The 25,207-nt window shown below is 34.5% G+C and overlaps 1 protein-coding gene across 1 annotated transcript; it reads right to left on the bottom strand.

Annotated features, from left to right (window-relative positions):
* Positions 1-6,131: 6,131 nt before the first annotated feature.
* Positions 6,132-25,170, bottom strand: LOC148629731 (uncharacterized). The gene is made up of 5 exons (XM_088556221.1): positions 24,866-25,170; positions 12,918-14,883; positions 10,602-12,401; positions 9,603-9,748; positions 6,132-6,859 (listed from the first exon to the last, which is right to left on the bottom strand). Exons 1-5 carry the CDS (start codon positions 24,942-24,944, stop codon positions 6,834-6,836), a joined length of 4,017 nt encoding a protein of 1,338 aa, XP_088412347.1. The 5' UTR covers positions 24,945-25,170; the 3' UTR covers positions 6,132-6,833.
* Between the last annotated feature and the right edge of the window lie 37 nt (positions 25,171-25,207).

Raw genomic sequence — 25,207 nt, 5'->3', positions numbered from 1 at the left:
TTTTGCATTAAACTTGTAGAATAGGTATCTCAGGGACCGTACACTAATGATCGGGCAGTTGGGACCGGCGCGAATACCCGTGGGAAAACCTTTTTATTTCATTGGTTAGTACATGAAAAGTTTTTTTTCAGAAATCATGCACTGAACATTATCTTACATTCAAATTAGTGTCGTAAAAATTAAAGAAGAATTTTCTATTTTCATTAAAAAAAAAGTCTCTCCTGAGAAAAATTTGCCGTCGTTTTACTCACTCGTTCCGCTGCGTTTCATTCTTGCGGAAGAAGATTTCGAATTTCTCCACACTCGTTAAGAAATCACAGATCTAGAGACTCGTGTAAGGACCTATCTAATCTTGGTTATCTCGCTGTTCTCCATAATTTCTCGTCTTTTAACTCAACTAAAAGATATCAGTACTGGAAAATAATCTGATTTTTTCAAAGTGTTATTTTCTCAATTTGTTCCAGAACCAGTGTCCTCGATGTTAAGACGTATTATAACATTGTTTATCGACAAAATGTTTTGGTCATATGCCTTTTAATTTTAAGATTTCCAAAAAAAAAATACAAATGGATAGAATAATGCAGAAATTAAATGTCTTGTCGAGACTAGGTCTTCATTGAAAAGGGAAGTATTTATTCGCTAAGCTTTTTCCAAGCCCTCGATTATATTATAAAATTAAATTTCCAGAAAATGTGTTGAAGTTATCTTCATCGCTATAAATGGATTGAGAATTAGATCTTGTGCATCTAACATACACACGATCATTAATATTTAGTTCGAAAACAACATTGAAATTTATCATCTTGTAGCCACCATCAGTTACATAAGCCCAAGCTGTTTTTAGATAATTGTGCCACAAATGCAAATATAAGTCCGCATCGTGAACAGTCAAGCCAACCGCGGTGAAATGATATAGACCCAGATTTTTGCAGTAAATACTCCAGTGTTTGGATCATGTGCGTTTCGTTTGTTGGTCCATATCTTGTCGAATATTACGATTTTTCTGCCACTTATATCTTGTGACGTGCTTCGATATGCAGTGAAAGCGTATTCTGTTTTGTTTAACTGCTTCCCACATTCTTAAAAGAAAAGGAAAACAAAATAATTACAACTATTATGTATTATGTATGTAGTTAATTATCAATAAACGGTGCGTGATTATACCTTGCACCACCTCCTTAGTAGTATTGAACCCTTTCTCGCGTGCACGGGTGGAAATTCGTCAAAGTGAACCAACTGAACCAAGTACAAATTTACTTTAGCACATGTGCAAATGTATTTGAGTAAGTATTCCTCTATCTGATTCACATGTGTACAACTAACTAAAGTTAGATACCCTAGTTTTTCGGCAAATAAAGTAAGAACAGAATTCTGCGTGGATAAAAACAAAGGGTAAAATTGGCCCTATAAATAATTTACACTTTAAAAGATACCAAACATATGTCGGTTTCAGTTTGCAATTCAACTATGATTTTATACATGTCTGCATACAGTATTAAAAATTGGATTTATTCCTGCTCATTCCTTTGCCATTGGTCACATATAATCATACATCATAATGCATATTTTAGTTATCTTTGGTAATATAGTTCATGGACTGGTTGCACCCCACTCATCAACTTCATGGTGATTTTTAGGTACAAATGTACCTGTATACCTCCCATTTCCGATTCAATTTATCGCCATATTCTCGGATTCTTTTTCAATATAAGTCTATATTTGTACCACACTGGGTCAAAAAGCCAAGATTTTTGTAACTCAGATGTTCGAGAATCTAAGTCTCCTGGGACAGCAGGTGTATAGAAACTAACTACATATAGGTAGCTCATGTTTCAGCATTAAAATGGTATCAAGAAAGCTGCGGTAACATTTAGGGTTTTGGGGTAAAATGAACAAAATGTACCTTTAACTCAACGAAAAATCATTCAAATTGACATATTTTTCAATGTCAAAACCCTATATATGCTTCTGCTTTATGCATTATGCGCATGAAAATAACTTATTTAGTATGTCATGTTTAGTATCATTCCAACTGATACTTCTGGGGTTCTTTTGATGACTTGTGGCGATTTTCGTTGTCAGATTTTAGAAAAAAAAATGCAACGCAATATCAGTACTTCTTTATGACAGTGAAACAACGGAAACGAAAAAACTTTCAGTCACATTCGAACACAAGCGTCTCAGAAGAAAGATCACAATCTAAACAAAGTATTCACAAGACCAAATAAATACTAAACCCGTTTTTTTTCCTTCTAAAATATGATTGTTTACACGAGTATTACTGGGGCAGTTAAACTAACATGTTAATTATTTTTATACCTTTAAGCTTGTTGGTGATTCCAGAAATCTGACTTTGTAATGATCAATCTGCAGTTGTAGATTGGTTGTACATGGCAATGAAATCGTGCTTACGAGCACTTTCACTCAGTGCTAAAGATTGAGTCACAGATGATATATTCTGAACAATCTTTTGCAATCTGTTGAATTCCACTAACTGCCTTATTTCCCCAAGTTTGTACAGGACTTGAAGATTCTTGTTGAAAGTCACTGTCCTAGTTTCCAGAGTGGAAATTCTGTTCTTAAGCTCCTGGTTCTCACGAACTATACGACTATAATTAGCTATTATACTCTGGTAGCTTTTTTTTGTCAAGTGATGCAAGTTTATCTTCAAGTATGATATATTATTTTAATTGAGAAGCGATTACTGATGAACTCTGGTCCATAAAGTGACGAAGGGCCGTCATTTCTTTGATGAACCTTGATGATTTGACGTATTGGCTTGATCCCGCGTTCAATAATGGCCCTGTCGAAGGATTATGAAGAAGACCACCCACATTTCGAAACGCAAAAAGGGCCAACATAAAATATGCATCCATTACACAGTACTGTTTCATATTGTCAAAATGTTTGGATCTGAATTAATCTTGACAAAATATCAAAGTATCCATGGTCTAATTATGGATTTATATTTTGAACTTGACAATCTGTGAATGCCGCGATCAAAATTGAGAGAGACTAAATACAATGTAACATATACCGGATAAGTATTTTTGCGATATTTCTCGTTGTAGTGTACATGTGTACAAGTCAAGGAGTACCTATTAACAGGAACCAAAGCAACAACAAAAAAGCACATATATGACTATGCAACCTTAAATCACGTAAGACGATAGTTCTTTGTTTTTGTAAACATCGAGTGATCTTCCTCTAATGAAAACCAAATTGGAGTTCTTGGAGTACAATTTGTACATGTACTTCATGAAAGTTGAACGTGTTCAGAACAAGAGCAAACCTATATATCATGTCTTTTCGTACCACTATGTAGTGAACTCCAAAATGTCATATACGTTCAAATATTCCAGGAATTAATTAGTTGGACTGACACTTGTAGACCTAGCCTGGAGTAAAGAAACATGTCGTCCTAGGCCGCTAGCATTGTGGTGAATCACACCAATACTGTACTAGTCTAGAAGAAAAATGCACTTCTGGACAGAGAATTGGATTTCAGTTTTTCTCTTCTCAGAAAATGGGGTAGATCTTTTAAACTTTTTACAAGTTTATGCATGATTGATTGATTTTCTTTATTTCCTCCAAGGTTGAAGATTTAAATAAATCAATTAATATACATGTATATTATACAGTTACACATCAATAACAAATTAACATAATACAAATAAGCAGCTATATCAGTCAAAGAACACACAAAAGCTTAACCGAATTTATACTTGTAATTTAAAAGGACCGTCTCAAAGTATCTTGAGTACAAAGACCTGATGAAGACAGTAATTCCATCCAGAATCGAGATCATGATATCGTCACTACTTTGTTAAAATATTTACAGACTCCGTTACATTAAGCGCATAAACAATGGCGTAACATTTAGTTTCTCAAGTCATTCTAAAATCAGATGTTTCAAAATATCATTCGTGCTGTTTCCACGGAGATTACAATGTCCGCTTTTAATTGCTGCACAAACCTAGTTTTACCAACAAAACTAGTTTCGGATCTGAATGTGGTTTGACATTGGTTAGTCGCAGAAGTCTATTCGTATCAAAACAATACCGGGAACAACAGTCAAAATAACTAGTCGCACTACTCAACACAACTTGACAGTATATGTACATGAAGAAAAACGCACAGCATGAACCCGACTAAACTAAGGTGAACTCCGGTGCTCCGGAAGGGTGAGCAGGCCGTGCCGCTCGCTGAAGGTCAAGTCCGTTGAAAGATGGCAATGCCTATAAGAGATGAGGTCGTTTGTCTCAATGAAAGCGGTCACATTAAAATAAGGAAAGGTCACAGACTTATCTCATTAAGTCATGAGGTAAAAAAAGAAATCTTTTAAAACAATACCAGGACGCTTAAACCGAACTATCAAACGAGAAGCTGTAGACTGAGGTAATGTAATAGAGTAAGACAAAAATTGACAAAAATAAACTAATCAAACAGTGTAGAAAAATCTGGACCAGTCCGTAGACCATCTTAAGACAGGAAAAAGACGAAGGTCGTAATTCACAAACAGAAATCGCGAGATTTGAGATTTGAAAAGAATGTTGAAACCGAATGCACCAAAAGTATGTAACAATGACAGTTTTGCAACCGACACAGATAACCATATCTTTAGCACTGCCTTTCTTTGTTTGGAACTGATATTGATTATTTTATAAATCGAAGCAGTGTACTTTCTGAACAAGATATTTAATCAGGTAAACTACTTGCGGATATATGTCAACTCTTACATTTTTACGAAGATTTTGCCTACTCCGCTATTGAAATTCTGTTGTGAGAATGTAAACGTTTCTCGTCCATATTACTTGTCATACTGCATGCGTACTTTGATTTCCGTAAGTTATATACACAGAAGAAACAAATTTATTAAAATTGAAAGTAAACTATATACCTTTTATTGGTGACAATAAGCCTTGTTTCAAAGCAGTAAAATCAATGATAAAAATTATATGCAACAAGGCTTTTACAATTTTCGTTATTTTACCTGATTTTGTACTTATTCATAGGTCAGTCTACACAATTCATGTCCCCTTAAAACAAAACCCATTACATGCTCGGACTAGTGTCCCCATCATATGCTTGTCAGCACATATTACATGTATGCATGAACACCGTGCAAAGTTGAATAGAGTACGTACTGGTGATAGCATATACTACTGAAAAGCAAGGTTAAACAAAGATGTAAAACGTTTGTCAAACCTGCCTATGATAGGAGGTACACGTGTTCAAAAGTGCTAAGTTCGAATAATATTGGGTCTATACTTTTCGAGTTAGAGATCACACAAAGTACGTACCAGTCCACCAAATTTTTGTTTAATATGAGTTTTATCTTGGTTTTATTTTTTGTCACGTTTTTACCTTCCTATAAACAATGAGAATGAACAATGAATAAAAAAAAACCTGGATCTGCCCTAATATATTAAACACTTGTCATATGGTAATGAAATGTATATCTTGCAAGGTAAACACCTATTAACTACAGATCCTAAAGGAAAACAGAGAGAAAACTACGAGTTTTTATGTGGTAAAAGAGAGACAATCCTGTGTATTTTATTGAAGTCCATCAATAGTAACAGTAAAGAAAAAGATAAATCCTGTTTCTTGACCTAGTTTACAAAAAAAAAAACCGATCTTCTGTTGCAGATTTAAAAGAAATTATATTTAAAAATGGTACATTAGGTAAAATACATGTTTAAGTACTGAGATGAAATATTTATAAATGTTGTTTCATTGAAGAAACATTATATATCCAACAAGTATCTATACAGTAAATGTATTCTTTTAAGTTGTATATTAGGAAAAAATAATTTTAGATTTTAGTACTGAAATGATATGAAATATTTAGTAATCATTGCTATCAAATATCAATTCACTAATCATCTGCAGTGCAGATATGGATGATGAAAAGTTTCCATTGTAGATATATACATTTTTGTAAAATATTAATACAGAGAGACTTGTAGCAAGTCTCAAGGACCATGTCAGGGCCTATCCAACCTTTCCTACTCTATGTATGAAATAAATTAAAACGAGCAAGACATTTTTTATAAGAATAACATAAAAGTACAGACTTTAAAAAGTAAAATTTAGCAACACAGTCCAAACAGCAAATCAACGCAACACTTCTTTTCTTTTTTTATTTTGTTATAAGTATTTTAATTAATGAATTCAAAATAAATACATGTATCACATGTAAGAAAGCAACTAAATACATCCCACATTCATCCTCACACAATAGAAGAATTAAAACTTAGAATACCTCTAAGTGAAGATTCGCTCATACATTGAGAAAAAAAGTAAAAAAAATGTGTACATGAACACAATAAATCTCGTGTAATGCTCAAATAAAAACCGTCTATAGCATGAAATATATACACTAGCAATTAAAGTACTCAAAGTAAAGTTTCAACTAATTCAATTATTCAATCAAAACTTGCATACAGGCTTAAGGCAAATGAAACAGACTTTAAAAGAGTTTCTTGCACAATTAAGGTTGAAAAAAAAACGCACAAACACATACTAACACACGTTAATCATATACGCACAACACACGTTAATCATATATACATATACACACTTAATTGCTTTGCAATATAAAACAACATCATATGATCAAATACAAATGCAATATCATAACTGGAAAAAAGTAATATCATAAATGCAACATATTGATAATGATTTAGTAGCCGATGAGTATATTAAATATAGCACTACATAGAACGTGTGACTAGAAATAATGTTTTGGCACGAATAAATACAGTGGATCTCGTATGTAGTATTGCACTTTAAAATCATTGGCTTGTCAATATGAAGATTTCTGCAGCTCACATCTCAGTGTCTAAATACCTATCTGTAAAAGTGAAAACAAATATTAGATCAGATTTGAGAATACAGAACTCAAAGTAAAATATGACCAACTACAGATTGTAGATGATGTACCAAGTATACCGCAACTATGACAAATGAAAAAAGTATGAAGCTTCGCCGAGCACAGCATGATACGACCGCAAGCAGTTGAACTATTTTCATTTGGGGTAAGTGAAGACACACTTTAACATTGGGACTTACAGTTCATTGTGGACACAACTGGTTTGGATCTAACATGACTAAATATTTTGAAATTCAATTTAAGTAAAAAGTTCAGTTTCAGTATTTAAAATCAGATGATAAATATAAAAAAGTCTTGAAAATACGACGGTTTTGGACCCTTTGACCCCTAGCCTAGTTACTAAAAAACGATTGGAAATAGTCAAAAACTGATTGAAGAATGCAAGTATCGACTTCCAGAAGGAATCTAATGAAAACAAATTCTAAATAAGACATGAAATGAAAAAGTCCATTTTGCAGAGTGTAGCCCTTCGCCTCCTATAACTCAAAAACCGCAAGTGATATCAAACTGAAATCTGCAGGCAGGGATTTTCATTAGGAATAAATAATAATAATAATAATAATAATTCCAAATTTTCTAAGAATTTTTAGGGTGTGACCCCACTTTGGCTCCTTATAGACTGAAATGCTAAATGCTATTTTAAATCTGATAAGTATTCTAAACATAGTTTTTTTTTTTAAATTAAGAAACAAATTAAAAGAGAATAGTCAGAATTGAATGAGAAAAAAAACTACCTAAATTTTAAATAAACATCTATTTTACCCCTTTTGGTCACTTTGTTATAGAACATTGGGAGCCAGTGATCACTATTAACATTTGCAAGCTACCTCTAGTAGCAAGTAAACATATATCAAAATTTCATGGCATTTGGTTCACTACAACTATTAGTAATGTTATCGCACGGAAACTAACAAAAATAACAACGACGACATCATAACAAAATACGACCGCAAAAAATGTGGTAAAAAACAAAAAACAAAAAAAACAAAAAAAAAGCAAAACAAAACACACAATCAATTGAATTAAATGATAAAAAAAATCATTACAAAATGTACACAAAACCTCACTGAAATCCGGAGATAAACGTGGGTGATCTGTTAGGTGAGGATATCGTCTGTATAATGGCAGTGGCTGCTTATATTGGAAACGGACATTTCATATCAGTCGATCAGGTCATTGTGATGACAGTTGAACTTTAAAACTAAATCTGTGGATAACATATCATTGATCAAGTAGTTTTTGTTTAAGCCGTGTACTTCGTCTCCATCAAGAACTCACAATCAGACAAGAATTGTGACCAGATCTTTTGAACTAACAGACAGACAAGTAAATAAGAATAGGCCATTTTTATGAGTGAGGACACAATATGAAAAATACGATTGTGGAATATGTTTTTTTTTTCATCAGTAGTATGCAATATTCAGTCTGGTTAGTTAATATTTGTGTGGACATATTTTTTTACCACACAAAAGCTTAATCCATTGAGTAGGTTATTTCAAACGGGCAGTTTGAGTCATTTTGTTATATACTTAGAAACCGTATGATTTCCGTGTTTTCTTTATATAAATATTAAATCTCAAGTACTGTTTTCCGTGATATCGTCTCCCTCACTATATTGACACAGCGGCTTACATTAAACAAGATAAATCTATATATAATTTATTATCCACGGTATTTTTAAACAAAAACAAATAGAAAACATGTTTGAATGGTGTTACAGTAAAATAACTAAAAATTTCTCCGCCCCAGAAACAAATAAAAAGCTTTGCAGAGCGCAGCACGATACGGTCGCAGAGTCGAATCTTGAACAGTTGGGGCAAATGTGGACACAATATTAATTTTTGACACACATAAGCATCTGAACTTACAATTCATTATGGACACAATAACTGGTTTACAGCACAAATATAGCACAAAACTTGAAACTTAAAAAATAAAAAGTAGATTTTTTAGGGGTGTGGCCCCTTTGACCCCTTATAACCTTAAAGATATCGGAAATCTCATTGAAAAATGCAGGCAGGGATTTTCATAAGGAATCCAATAACAAATGCCAAAATCGGATCAAAAATATAAAAAGTTGATTTAAAGGGGTGTGGCCCTTAGACCCCTTATAACTCAAATACTGTAGAGGTATCTGAAATCTGATTGAAAAATGTAGGCACAGAATTCCAAAAGGTATACAATAAAAAAAAATAAAAAATAGGACAAAAAATAAATAATAGTAAAGTTATTGCCTGGACATCAGGAAAATGTTTGTGCCCCCCCTTATCTCTAAAATCAATCCAAGTTTGACCATTAAGGTATAGAATATTGTGGAACAATATCATAGATATTCCTAAGCTTTTACTTTGAGTTATATAGTTGAAATGCTTGTTTTAGGCCCCTTTTTGCCCCTAATTTTAAAACAGTTGGGGCTTAGTATAACCCCTAAAATCAATACCAACCTTCCTTTTGTGGTTGTAACCTTATTATAATTAAAAAAAAATAAAGTTATCTGATCGACCAACTACTACTCAATCTATAGCACGAAAACCAAGTGTCTACAGCGCCATACCAATATACGAACGCAATTTTTTATAAAACAGGTAACAAAATGTCCGTCCATCCAAACAAACTTTCCAAAACGATTGAGTTACAGCAAGACGAGGGGCGAGTAGTACAGACAGACAGGCGTTGGTATACGACACATTATCATCCGACTTACCTGTTACGTCACCATTATTGATCTCCCTTTCTCGGGCTGGATGGTACATATTCGGTACATGTGTTCTCACTATAGTGCCCCATTTTCTCAAAGGTGTGTTTGTTGACTTGTACTGTCCTTTTCCGTCCTTTGGAGATCGCCCTTTGCTGAAAAAAGTTAGTGTCATGAGAGTGGAGCAAAAACAAAATATCAAATACTGACCCCGAAAAAAAAGTAAATATAAAATTTAGATGATAAAAAAAACGGAAATCTAATGAAATTAGTCCTGTACATAGGCGGATCAAAGGTACGGCGATCCCTTAAGAAAGTCATCTATCATAATTTCCCAAAATGCATCTATGTTCATTACACTGTTTTACAAGTATGTCTTCAATAAAGAAAATAAGCTCTTGATTGTCCCCTTTCCGCAAATCATTGTATCAACCAGTTACATTTCAGTCCGATACGAAATTATAGAAATCTAACAGACACTTTCTAAATAACGCAAATGATTTTCATATTTTTAAAATCCCTTTATACATCCCTAGCTTTAGTTTGTTAGTAATAGACATGCACAGTGTCAGAAGTTTAAACCCAATGCACTCGTTTCATATCAAGTATGAAGCCATATAGGCGGATTACGGCATTTTAGGAATGAATAAAATAGTAGCGAATATAACCATACATTAAACTAAACCCCCCGCCAGTGTGACTTCTACGGTTGTATGAAACAAGATGCCAACTGGACCAAAAAGTGAAATAAAACCACATCCCATTTCAAGACTTAAGGTTGAACTTACTCTTTCCAAAACTATCTGGATACCTAAAGTAACGTGAAATAATCAAAACATTTATACTTTTACCAATATGATAGAACGAGCTTCAAGCACTGTCTGGTTTTTGAATATCAGCATTCAGCATTATTATCGTAATGTATTTTGTAGTAAGACTATGAAATTACGAAATACAAAATTCACAAAAGTAATTAAAAGTTCATCTAGAGTTATAAAATGGTCTTACCTGCAAGCACATGCAACTAATACAAGGACTAGCACCAATATGACTAAACCACAGACAGACATGATAACAATCAGCTTTAAGCTTATACCAGTTGGATCCGTACATGCTGCTCCTTTCCATCCCGATTTACATCCAAGGGGACAAGATCCATTTTGTGAACAGTAACCATCGATACAATTGGAACTGCAGTTTTTCTCACAGAAGTCACCGTATCGTCCAGGGCCACATTTAAGGCACTTCCCATTGTTTCTATTACAAAAAAGGTTCTTGCAGTCTTCGCTACACAACTGGTTACAGTCTGCACCAAAAAGTCCTTGCTTGCACGACGTACATTCGCCAGACTTCCGGTTACAACCATGACATCCACTTGAACATGCCTGATCACAATTAACCCCATAATAGTCTATGCTACAGTTGTAACAATCTCCTGTATTGGAGCACATGCTAGGTAGAGACTCGTCGCAGTAACCAATGCAATGACATTTGTTCCCTGAGCGATTTTTTACACACTGACGACAGTCCCCAGAGCGTCTATTACATCCAGAAGAATCGCAATTAAACGGACAGGTCTGCAAACATTTCTGTCCATGCCATCCGTCCTCGCAATTGTAACACACACTTCTGTCGTTACAACCTGAATTGCCACAGTTTCCCGAGCATTCGCATTTGTCCCCATACCACCCTGATAAACATGACTGACATACACCAGACCGCGAGCAACCAGATTCATCACAGTTTACTGGGCACCTACTCAGACATTTTGATCCCATGTAACCAATTTTACATTCATGACAGATAGTTGAAGACATGTTACAGCCTCTATCAGAACAATGACCAGAACATTCACATTTATAACCGAACCATCCAGCCTTACAACTCAAGCAATTACCATTTCGATGACAAATATTATCCTTGCAGTTACTTGGGCATTTATCAAGACAAGTTTCACCTGAATAACCGTCTGCACAAGAAAAGCAAACACCACTATCATTGCACCCTCTGGAACCACATAGTCCCGTACATGTGCATGAACTGCCATACCAATGAACTTTACACGTGTCACAGTGCCCAGTTTCTCGATCACAAGACGACTTACAATTATTTGGACATCTCTCTGTGCATAGTTTACCATGCCAACCATCTTTACAAGAAAAACATTTACCGCTACTGTCACACCCATCTTTGCAGTTTCCAAGACATGAACATTTATTCCCATAATAACCCGACAAACAGCCACCAATACAATTGCCAGTCAATCTCTCACACTCCGGCATTATGCAATTTTTTGGACATTTCTGATTACATCTTTGGTCATACCAAAGTGATTTACATTCCCGACAAATGCCAGAAGAGTTACAATCACCATCGAGGCAATATCCGCTACAATTACAGTAGGAACCTGAAGTAAGCATAGGGCATTCTTCACAATGACCATTTTCCCTTTTGCACCCCTTTTGAGTACAAGTAGACGAACACGTATCAAGACACATGCGTCCAAAATAACCTTCGGCGCATGAGGCACAAATTCCATTTTCATCACATCCATTCATATCACAGAGTCCAACACAACGGCATGTTGATCCGTACCAACCTTTGTCGCATTTGGAACATGTTCCATGTGCCTTGTCACAAACTTTGTTGTTACAGTTTGTTGGACAAGACTGTGTGCATGTATCCCCGAAGAAACCTATTTTGCATTCAATACAGAGTCCAGATTTTCTTCTACAACCACCGTTACAGTTGACTGGGCATGTCTCATTACAGTTGTCTCCAAAATATCCAAGTTTACATTCACTGCACCTGCAATAGTAAAATCATTTTATCATGTAAGGCTAAGTATCAAAATTTAAAATGTACACACGTTTCACTGCATTTGAAATCAACTTTTTTGGTTTCGAAAAATATACGAATGTAATATAAGAAGAGTTCAGAAGAGCTATTTCTAAGAACCAACAACAGTTATTCATGGAAAAACAGATTTATGTTCCTATTGTTTTTGTTGTAAAACATTACAGTAAAATTGCCTTTGCTAACTGGTCGCAGTTTCTGATTCTGTTAGTAAGAAAATAAAAGGTGTTGTAGCTTGAATGAATCAAGAACAGAGGAAACTTTTCAAATATATTGCCATTTTTATTTCTTCCGTTTTACGAAGTAACAATACAAAGGTTATAACAAGGGGACCAACTCCCACTATCATATGATCTACGTACCCCGATGTTAGTTTTGACGTGTTCTCCCTGGGCTGTAAATTCGTAACAGTAGATATTCCAGTAGAGATTTAAAGTACTATCAGTCTATTTTTTACATTTCACTCACCTTCCATCGAGGTCTAGTCGACAATCTCCGATGGTTTTACAATGTCCTCTGCATTCACACTGCTTGCCCTGCCACCCCAAATCACATCCATAACACTGGCCTGTGTTAGTACAGCCTTGCTCGTCACAATGCAGAGGACATGAAGAATTACAAAAGTCACCGTAACCACCTGGTGTACAACCATAAATACATATTCCCATGGTTTGATTGCACTCTGAACCCAGACAACTACCAGGGCAAGTACTTAAGCAATGGTCAGCGAAAAATCCAGATTTACAACTGTCGCATTTCCCGCTCACCTGCTCACAGTCTTGACTTGCGCAATTAGACGAACATTTGTTTAAACAATCGCGCCCATACCACCCACTTTCACAAGATGGACACATACCATCTTTGTCACAAATAGATCTATAACAATTGCCTTTACAACTGCATTGTGGACCATGCCATCCAGGTTTACATTGGAGACAGTATCCATTTATTCTATCACAGCCAGTGGAATCGCAATTATCCGGACATGTGCCTGTGCAATATTCTCCATAAAAGCCGTTTTGACATTCCTTGCATATACCATTATCGCTACAATCGTCAAACTTACAATGGCCTCGACATAAACAACGTGATCCATAAAATCCATGATTACAGGAATTGCAATGACCCATTTCTCTGTCACAAATTTCATTTTGACAATTTTTCGGGCATGTTTTATCGCAATATGTTTCGTGATAACCAGCCTCACAATCAAAGCATATCCCGGTTGTAGCGTTACATCTACCAGAATCACGACAACGACCACGGCATCGGCACTTTTCCCCTGTAAAGCCGTGTCGGCAATTATTGCACACCCCAGTTGAAATGAGACAGCCAGTTTGGTCACAACCGGAAGAACATTGTTCAGAGCAATCTAAAGAATGATATCCTGTATTGCAAGACAAACAGTTGCCTGTGTCCTGCTGGCAAAGTGTTTGATTGCAATTTATTGGACATCTTGTATCACATTCATCACCGTAGAACCCTGTCCGGCAAGAAAGGCATTTACCAGATTTCCGATCGCACCCAGAAGCACAATTTTCTGGACAATTGGAGAGGCACTTACTTCCGTACCAGCCTTGCGCGCAATTTTTGCATATTCTTGTATAATTACACCCAGAACTACCATCACTGTAGTCGCAATGACCGGTACATGCACATTGAGGTCCATAAAAAGCTCCTTTACAATCTTTGCATGTTCCACTTTGTCTGTTGCACCCTTGCGTTCCACAGCTAACTGAACATTTTTTATCACATTCATCTCCAAACCAACCGCTTATACAATTAATACACAATCGAGTTATTTTATTACAACCATTATTATCACAATTTAAACCGTCTCTCAAACATTCGCAATTTTTGCCGAACCAACCTTGTTCGCATCCATCCAGACATTCTCGGTTTGAACATTTACATCGCCTTGTGTTTACTCTATAAAAATTGTCATAAGTTTGTTTGCAATTACTTCCACAAGCCAAGTCACACTTGGGTCCGCAGAACCCACCTCGACATCCCTTCTCACATATTCCATTCTGCTTGTCGCATTTGTTTATAAAATTACTTGCAGCCTCAATAAAAACAGGAACACATCCCTCGCTACACTTGTCACAACATTGATCTCCATAGTAGCCGTCATTACAGCCATGTACACAATTTCCATTCTCGACATCACATACGCGACCTAATTTCAGTACACAGTGCGGGCTGCACTCTTTGTCACAGAATTCTCCGTAAACTTCATCTGTGCATCCGCCTTTACAAGCTCCAGTTTTAATATTACACACTTTATCGAAACTTCCTGGTGACGTTTGGACGTTTGGACATTTGGAGCTACATCTTTGAGTGCAGTATGGTGCCACTCCCCACCATCCACTACGACATTCAGTGCACTCTCCAGTAGATAAACATTTTCCCGACTTGCATTGACCACAGTCACCTGCAAAATAAATTAATATCCATGGAATACATAAAAGATTTTCATGTTTGGTGTGAAACGCAGAAATTGATGAAAGCAATTTCTTTTTCAACACGACTGAAACAACTATATAATGGATGTTATTATCACAGTTCGTGTCGTGTTGATATATTGACCAACTTAAAGTTCCATAACCGTACAATCCCAAGTTTTATAACATATCAAGAACCCAAACCAAACCTGAAATGCAACAGGCGTGTACTCTAAAGCATATGAACCGATCATTCTTTCAAAACCATTTTTAGAGCGCTAAGAGAAGTTTTGTAATGAATTCTCTCGAGCAATTATTAAAATAATACCCAAAAGACAGCTCTAGCACACAGTTAACTATAAATATTTTTATCAAATGAATATTATAATTAATTTGCAAACAACGTACAAATATTTTAGGCACGTGATTCAAAATGTTGTAATTGATAATAAATGATTATTTAAAGGTTGTTCGCTTGCATAATAACAAATATGATTTATAAACAGTGTACACAGGCTACATGTATATCTAACGAAACTTTAACCTGGACACGTTAATCCATTCTTTTTTGCGAACTTTTCTTTTAACCACAGAATTGTCTGAACATAGACAGTACACTAATCGATTGTTATCACATGGAAACTCTTTAGAAACACAAAAAAGACCAACAGTTTTGCTTGCGTCCGAATCATTTAACAGTATTTCCGACGTTGGCTAACATCTGACCTGTAATGGCTTTGATATAGGTCCGAAGAGTCCTGTATTGTCCCGTGGCATTGTCAGAAATAGTGACTGATTGATTGATATGCCTATACAACAAAATATAGGAAGCATGCCAGTACGGTAAATTAATGTTTTATTTGTCAGTATCAAAGACACAGTTGACAGGCAGTACAACCATATAGAATCATAATATTTACTAACGATGGACTTTTAAGGAAGTCAATACGCTATAGATGGACCGGTCAATATACTCAAACAGATTCATATATAACGTGTTGACTGAAAATAGGTCAGTAATTTATATATAACATATGTAAAATGTGCATTTTAAAAATTATATTGCATTTTATGTATTCAAAATTCGGACTCATTCGGAGTCATTTTCATCTAAAAACCAAAATTTCATCCAGGACGAAGAATTTTAAAATTTAAGGGAAAATCGAAATCGGTCGCAATGGCAAAAGCGACTTTTGAGTCGTCTTGAACTTGGCATGTCACAGTCTTTCTAAAAATCAAGTATCATACAAATCGGAGCATCATGAAATTTTGGCGGGGAATCGGTTGCCTTGGTAAAAGGCAACTCTTCGTTTCCGTTTTTTTAAAGATTTTTTTGGGCATATTCTTATTCAGCATGTGAAACTCTACCACTGTACTAAATTTCAAGTTCCTTATCACCTAGGTTTCCGAGATATCAGAGCGGTTTGTATTCGTATCTATGGTATGTGGTTAAAACCGGTCGATAACTATCTAAACGTACACAGGAACATCTGTATCGTTTCAACAGACCAAAAAAGTTCGAAAGTGTCATTTACCAAATTGTAAAAAGCACAGGACACAAAATATTTAACTGTTCAACCTTTGGAAGTAGTCAATAAACCGTCAGGAGACAGAAACTCGTTCTAAATTTCGCCATTCCCATAGATTCGGACGTTTCAAACAGTTTACCCTTTCGGTCTTAACGACAATAGTTTCTTAATCAATGCGTAACAAGAGGTCTCATGGACGCAGAGTAAATCGCAATAAAATAGAAACATCGAAATACCAATACTACTGTTTCAAACCTCATTAAAATTTCTAAAAACAATGGGCGTCACCATCTAATCACGAGTGATCAACACAACGCAAAACCGTACAATGTTGGTTATGCTGCTGGTACGCCTTAGGTAAATGTAATACCTCTCCCCCAGCTAATTAAAGGCTATACGATGTCATAGTCTTGTATTTTATCGCATGAATGATAAAATGCTTATTTTAATAAAGAGTTCAGAACAAACGTCTATCAAGTAAATTATGTACCAACATTGTGCTGTTATAGTTCTTATGTTGATTACACTCTTCGTTAAAAAAAAGAGTATTCGAAGATGCTGTCATTTAAAAGCTCTTGAATATTCCCGAAGACGGAAAATGACTTATCTTGTTAAACATGTAAGATAAATGTCGCTCCTCGCATGGTAATCAGATACAAACATTGTACAAGACACACCTCGAGATATTGGTGGATAACTTTATTTCATCATTTTCTTTAACATTTAATCCGATTTAAATGAAATACTAAAAGATACTTTTTGCAAACGAGCTACATTTCAACCTTGAGATTTCCTGTCGCTATATTTTATGAAACACAGAAATAATTAAATAACTACTTATCAAGTTCTGAAATTTTGTGTTTTTGGAGACCGAAAAAAAATGTTTGCATAACCAAAATAGTAAATTGAAGTAGAATGGATATGGTGAATATGTCAAAGAGACAACAAACCGGCCGGGGTGAAAAAAAAGTCGGCTCAAGGCCACCTGTGGGTCGTTAATGACCGACAAGGAAACCTTAACATAACTGTGCAGACTGCAGCTAGCCCAAAAACAACAATATCCACAGGTACAGTGAAATAGTTGCCTCTATACACCCCAACAATATAAAAGTAAACTGATAGTGAAAACGAAACAAGAAATCCAACAAATAAACGAGGAAGGACTACCACCATTTAACTGACATGCCAGCTCCAGACCAGTTTTAACCTACAGAAAGTTTTCTCTCATCGTATGTAATATGTCATTTAAAAAAAGTGTTGAGAATGTAAATTTCCTTGTTTTTTTTACATATTTAAATCCAGAAAACTATGTCCACACCCAATGAACAACTTCAACTTTTTACATATGATTAACTAAGTAATAATGAATGTATTCACTAAATACGAAGTTCTTTCTTGGGTGTGGACACCATTCCTTGCAAAAAATATGACCAGAAAGTGACAAAAAAGCTGACTATTGGTAAACTTCAAGCAATTGTTGTCCTTCCAATGCAAGAATTATCAGAAGTCTGTGTGTTTTCTCATTTGTGATGGATTCAAATCTCCATATTCACAATTAAACTATTCAACATTTCATGATTAATTTTCAGTTGAATTTTAGGCCAATGACCTTTCATCGCCATTCTCCTTTATCTTAAATGCACTATTACCACTAGAACATCTTTCTTGTTCCGTGAACAATCATGATAAGTGCAATTAAAAGTCTGAAACCGTGAACCGTTCTAAAAACGTTCTTTTTTTTCGAACATTTTTTTTAATAAAATGGCTATGAGAATCAATAAGAAAAATTTTCCTCGTATGATTCACACACACACATAAAAGAAAACAGCAGGAGATGTCACAATATCACATACATGTATTTATTCCGCATCCGTAGACAATGCCGGTTGACAAGAAATTTTAAACTTCCCTATTTTCAATACAAAATAACAGATATAATCGACAGAAAAGTAAATCATTCATTTACTTTGTTTTCCATAGTAGTGGGAAATATAAAAATAACTCTCCACTAATTCGGCATTGAATATCGAGTAATGAAACCATGAAATTGATTTGAGGCAGGCTCCCCTAAATGGACATACTATATTCATTAGTAACGGAGAAGCATACATATAAAGTAAACTATGTTTACTTTGAAAATAATCGACATTTGGTCAGAAAAGTAATAATGGTCTATAATCGAATTCCCCAACTCAATTTCGACAGCTGTTATAACACAATACAACCATTTGAGTAGAATAGGGATGTATAAGAGAAATTTCAAGGCGATATTAAAATGCGGTTTGTGGCATAAAATATTCCAAAAAATAAACTTCATGCATCAACTCATCTGAAGCTCGGAATAACACATTGAACTTATGAGGACATTACCATTTAGTTGAAAAGTATTTTAACCAGATTCTTATAATTCCTAAGTCGTACGAATTTGGGTTCACTGGTTTTTTTGGGCCATGATCCGTGATTCTCCCTATAATGGTATAAATTATTTAAACAGACTATACAGACCATTTACTTTGGAACAATGCAGCTATAGCTGAGGAATTGAGAAAAAGAACAAGGCTAAATTACTTTAAAAAAATAAGCCGTAATTAATATATACGCAAGAATATTACCAAAATCAAATCCCGTAAGAATAAAGTGCTTCGCAGAGCGCAGCTTGTTACGACAGGAGAAGTCGAACCATGACTACATGAGCGCTACAAATTAGGCTACACTTGAAAAAAATGTTATATTCCCCATACCTATCCTAGCCCCTTGCTTTGGGTGGGTAGGTAGGGAATATATATATGATTCTGTAAAAAAGCATGATCAAAGAAGTGAAAAATGTTGCTTGGAAATATTTTTTAAAATCTTGTCAATGGCAATAAAATCTTTTGAATAGGGCCAATTTTTAAGATTAGGTAGGGTAAGAGAAACAAACTCATTTTCAATTTTGGCCATAGTATACATTACATTCCAACAGGGAATCAGAAACAAGTTTCGAAAGAACTTATATAAATCATGACCAGTTGGGAAAGTGTGGGCCCGCCATTGAATCCTGATACAGTTCTGAATTCTGATTGTGAAACAATATTTGACAGAGGACAATTATAGATTTTGTCCAGAGGCACAATGGCCTCTTTAGCCATAACGCCTAAATGATTCCAGTCAAAATCATATAAATTATTCAAAGCCTTCCTTTAATGGTGAACACACCTGTGGTACATTATAAATAGATAAAATTTACAGTTACTCAAGTTCTTGTTTGAATATCAACATAAACGGTTCAAGCCACAGACTCAGCTTTTCTGTGACGGTATGGCATCTTGCGGTAAAATTTCAAAGAGATCCTAATATTTACACTCAAATTATTATCATCCATACATAGGAAAATGCTTGCTTCTGTTCCCTCTCCACCCTTAATTCCAAAACAATTCAAGTCACAATTCATAAAAATGACCCCAGCCTTCCTTTGATGATTTTGCAATCTTGTGGTATACAATTTCAAAGAGAATCACATAAATGTATGTAAACTCAAGTAATCATCTAGACATCAGTAAATTAATGTGTCTGGTTCCTTTTGGGCTTTTGATTCTTTAACTGTTCAAGTCCCAATCTCCAACAAATCAGTCCCAGCTTTTCTTTAATGGTATGGCACCTTGCGGTATATTACTCAAGTTATTGTCTGAACATCGGAAAATGAGCTTGTTTCTTGCCCCTTTAAGGTCTTTAATTCGTAACGATTCAATTGAAGTTATCAATCCACGCCTTGCTATTGTTATGTACACTTTATGGTTAACATTTTCAAATAGAGCTACATCTATTTACTTATACTCCAGTTATAGTCTGGACACCAAAATGTCTACGGACGCCGGACAGCGCCATACCATTAAATTTTATTATGGTCGTATAAAAACAGGCTAACAAAACCACAGTTAGTCTTTATTCTCGATCATGTGATTTGGGGTAGACTGCTATCTGTTATTACTTCAGAAAAAAAATCCAACAACATAGACACACCATTTTGCCGATGGTGTGTTTGGAATGTATTATTAAACCTTTTCTAGACTCGGTGCACGCTAGTTTGACTTAGATTTAAATAAAATGGGTTCTCAGGCACTTTCTGGGTCGAAAGGTAAAGTTTTGGATCAAGGATAAAAGAACTAGACAAAGTGACCTTGTTGAAATTCGAATAATACCCTGGTTAACAGGATATTTAAAAATTAAATATTATCATTTCCGCTTGTGTTTTGTAAAGAAACAAATCTTCCAAATCTCTCTTTAGAAAAGATCTGATAGTTGTCAACAGTGCATATAATCTAAAATGAAAGACCCAGGTGTGCATGCAGTCTACACATATATGTTTCCATAAATTTAATAATACTTTATGTAGGGTTTACTGTGTATAGACCGACAATAGCCTGTAGTTGTACATGCAAGAGAAAAACAAGTGTCACAGGATGCCAAAGAATTCATAAGATAATTACTTTCTGAATAATTACAAACCCATATAAGAATGACGCTGACTCATTAAAATCAATGATTCGACATTTAAAAAAAAAGCTTTATTGTTTAAACCTATTTGCCTTTGTGGGTCATTTGATTTCTTTTATTTCGACAATTCCACACATGAAACTTCTAATGGACACTCAAACTATACGTGGTCAAACCAGTGTCATTACATGAAAATATAACATCACTGTATGAAAACACAAGGAAGCATGAACTTCGAATTTGACATATTAAATAATTAAACAAGAGGCCACCCAGTTGACACGGAAATAAATGTCAGTCTGTGTCAACATTAGTAATCTGAAACTTTTAAAGGAAAGATTAAACTCGAAAAAAACATAAACAAGAAACGGACTAGTGCTAGTCAGATTGAATTATTTAGTCAAATACCATTGAAAATGAGATCACATCTTTAACTTTTTAGTAATTGAAATGTCAAACTGATACATAGTAGATATATCCTTAAGCATAGAATAGCATCTATTCGATAAGCACTACCTCCATTCTTATAATGACATAAATGTTTAATAGTGTACATTAAAAAAAATTGCATCTAATATAAATATGAAATGATGCAACTCTTTTAAATGCACCCACAGACAATCCCTTTAAAATAAAACGAACCCATTTCATAAGACGAATTAAAAAAAAGGCGTAGGTACATGTATTTTCATTATGATTAAGTGTAGGTTTGTGGTTGGACATGGTATCTATATAATCTCGGATTGGTGATAATCATTATTCATCATTTCAAAAGTTAAAACCACAAAAAAATATTTTTATTCCGTTGATCACCTGATACCATTAATTGTAGCCATCGTATTCAGTTTTATTCATTTTGTTTACAAAACGAAGGGTTTTAGTTCAGTTACATTTAGTATGGCGCCGACGTTTTGGCCAGGTATACGTCAAAATAAACTGACTTGTGTCCCCGTATATGAAAACCATTCCGGTAATGAAATATCCTTAGTCTTCATATCAAAACGAAGACCAAGAGCATGCCGTAAACTTCAATTCATTTTTTTGCGAAATTTCAAACTGATTTAAGTACATGTATGTAATGCTAGCATCAAAGAACCTTGAACAGAGCAGCATGTCGCATACAATCAAAATGACGAAATCGTGTCAATTCTCGTTCTTAAGAGAATAGGGAGACATTTAATTTAAGAAGTATTTATCTAACTTTATGAGAAAAAAACGCGCTATACAGCATAACTTAGACTATCGACGCAACACAGCAATGTGAACACCAACAAAGTAGGGAACAGTGATTCCGGGATATCGGCATTTAATTTCCTAACATGTCAAGGAGAACAGATTTTGCAAAAAAAATGTGCCTATTCCCTTTGTCTTTTGCATTTGTTTAACATTTTCTGTCATATTTCAACTTTTTTTAGAATCGAGTTCCACTATTGTACTTTAATAACACTGGTCTAGCACACCTCATTATTCCCTCAAGGTAATGAGATGTGGTATTTCAAAAATTAAGACATAAACTGTTCAAACATAATCTTTAACATAGAAAGTGTGTGTATATGACATGCAGTTATGTAATATAAGATTATTTAGCCTATAGATGTCTGGATAACATACAACATTTTTGTATAGTGTGTGTGTTTTGTATTCTCCAGTTTAAAAAATGTTGAGGTCAAATATTTTCTTAGTGATTGATTTGCTCTATGTAGAGGGTTGGACTAATATGACCTTTCGTTTGAGACGTTATTGTCTGTCTTTATAATTATAACTGGGTAAGGTATTATTGTTCGATCGGAAACAAGACGTACAGAACGTGGAATAAATAGCAAGCATGACTCCCAGTCAAGAAACTTACGTGTTTTAATAATAAAACAGTAAAACAGCAAGTATAAAATTCAGAAAAGAACTACAATTACATCAAATCCAGGACTATTTGTGGAATATTCATCATTCAAACTTAACTGACCAGTAAAATTTGTGCACTTGAAGATGAATCTATCTTAAATGAGAACATAAAATTGTACATAATAAATTAACCCCTCCTAAAGAATTACATCCTAAGAAAGGCCTTCCAGCAAGGGAAGAGATAGTTTTCATCGGATATTATACTTGTTACAATACATCCTTAGGTCATTTAATCTAACATATACTTTATTCTATGGTTTGTTATTTCAACAATAGTAGTTTGTGTGTCAAGAAAGGGCTACTTGTGAAGAGATAATACGTTGTACTGTTTAATGCGTGGGATGGTTTAAAACCATGTTGGAAATGAAAAGTGATAAGAGACGTTTGTATTCTTAAATAAAGAACAATTTAGTGGTGAAATTAACCCATCATTTCTTTCCGTGCACGAGTGAAGAAAAAAATCACCAACAATAACAGCAAAAAAAAAACAGAAACAAAAACAATAACAAAACTAGTTAGTCCTTTATATTTCCATTTCTATGTTCATGTCTTTTGAACTAAAGGGAGACAAATATCATAGCCGGCGCATGTTAAGCTTACTCTACCGGTGCACCTGGTCCATGCTCCCAGTTTGTAGTAGAGTCCGAGTTGCTCATTTGTTTTTGTTACTTAGTATGTATGACTTTAGTTATTTTTTTTTCTTTGTTGTGCACAACTGTTTTCCATGTCTGGTCTTTGTTCCTGGATTACATTCTTTTGATTACTGCTATAACCTTGGTTCCCTTGATTACCACCCATCAAACGTATAAAGTAGAAAAGATAATTAAGAAATGTATTCTGACTATTATGGTAAAAAGTTATGAATTGAGAAGAATCAGATACAGTAGAAACCGACTGACATATTTCACATAAAATGTATCATTTATTGAATGATATGGGTGTTGAATACATTACATATGCATTGACCATATTTTAACAGACTTATATTTAAGTGCAAAAGAAAACTTTGACGGGGTGTCAAATAAGGAAACATTCCATCTATGTTGTGTGATAAAACAACGTCAACAGGCAAACACCTCAATACTAAAACCATATAAAACAAAATAGGCAGTACATTCATAGTTATAAAAGTTTTATGACACAAAGCTATTTCACAAGACATTAATCATTTTGTCCAGGTATATTCAATTTCTTGTGTTTGGGATTGGGTTTGACACCTTATTTTTTAAGTTAAGCTGAATAAAACTTGCATAATGGAAAAAAAATTGCTGTTAGGATGATGGCTTAGAATACAGAGGTTATAAAGGTACATTAAATACTTATCCGCGTTGCACACCTATCAAAAGAACTGTCAACTCTTGACTGGGTGGGGTAACTAGAAACACGCATAAACATTTTGAAATGTAACCTGTTTATATTTTCATATCATCAGTCATCATACAGAAAGGATCAAATCATGTCTCTTCATAACTCTTAGCCCAAGGTTTCAAAAGTTACCACGTATCGAGGAGGAAATTATATAAATCTCAACAAAGGAATTCATTTAATAAGTCGGCTCTTATAATAAAACAATTGAAATGCTTAACATAATCCCTTTAATCATTATTACGATTAGCAGATATAAAAAGATTTAGTACCGGTATTATCTTTTGAAGGTTCATGCCATAGGTGATAGAATATTGAGTAAGACAGACGATCCCATGGATAATATCGATGCAATGAGGGTAAAGTTACCAGATCAAAGTAAACTTAACAAAAACAAACAAACAAACGAAAAAAAAGGATGATAAACAAACATAACATGACAAATAAAAACAAAGTTTAACGACATGACAAATAAGCAAATCAAAACTAAAAAGGTCATTAGAGTTATATTAAAGAAAGACTTTGGAAGACTGTTCTGCCTTTAATTCTGTCTGAAAGTATAATTCATACAGCCTTTGCTATTTTGTCATACATATCAATAGAAAATACCAAATTAGACATCATATCATCATTATTTCTGGATTGAGATTAAAAGAGATGTATTATAATTATTGAGAACAAAATACAATGAAACTCATGTACATACCCGAAATACATCGAAGAAATATCAACAACACGATAATGACCTGTCCGAGGTAGACCACAAAGGAGTGACGAAAGGCCATCAATCAATAGTTTGTTCAGAATCAAGGCCCAAAATGGTTCATATGTAAATACATCCATTTATGAATAGCAGTCACAGTCTACATTTCCTACAAATTAAACGGAATTCAACAGAAAATCGTATATCCTCTCTTTCTATTGTTTTGGAGTACTGTAAAGGGTTGATTCATGATAACGTCACCCACGCTTTGTTTGGTTATGAATGCTAATCGTAGCACACTGTTACAGCTATAAATAAAGTACTGTGGACCGTTCAACTTGGCTG

Source organism: Perna viridis, chromosome 1 (assembly GCF_037379345.1).
Source record: "Perna viridis isolate PV_CMFRI_1.1 ecotype Kerala chromosome 1, ASM3737934v1, whole genome shotgun sequence".
Classification (NCBI taxonomy): Eukaryota; Metazoa; Mollusca; class Bivalvia; order Mytilida; family Mytilidae; genus Perna; species Perna viridis.
The sequence above is the reverse complement of the archived record's forward strand: the minus strand, read 5'-3'. Positions and strand labels throughout refer to the sequence as shown.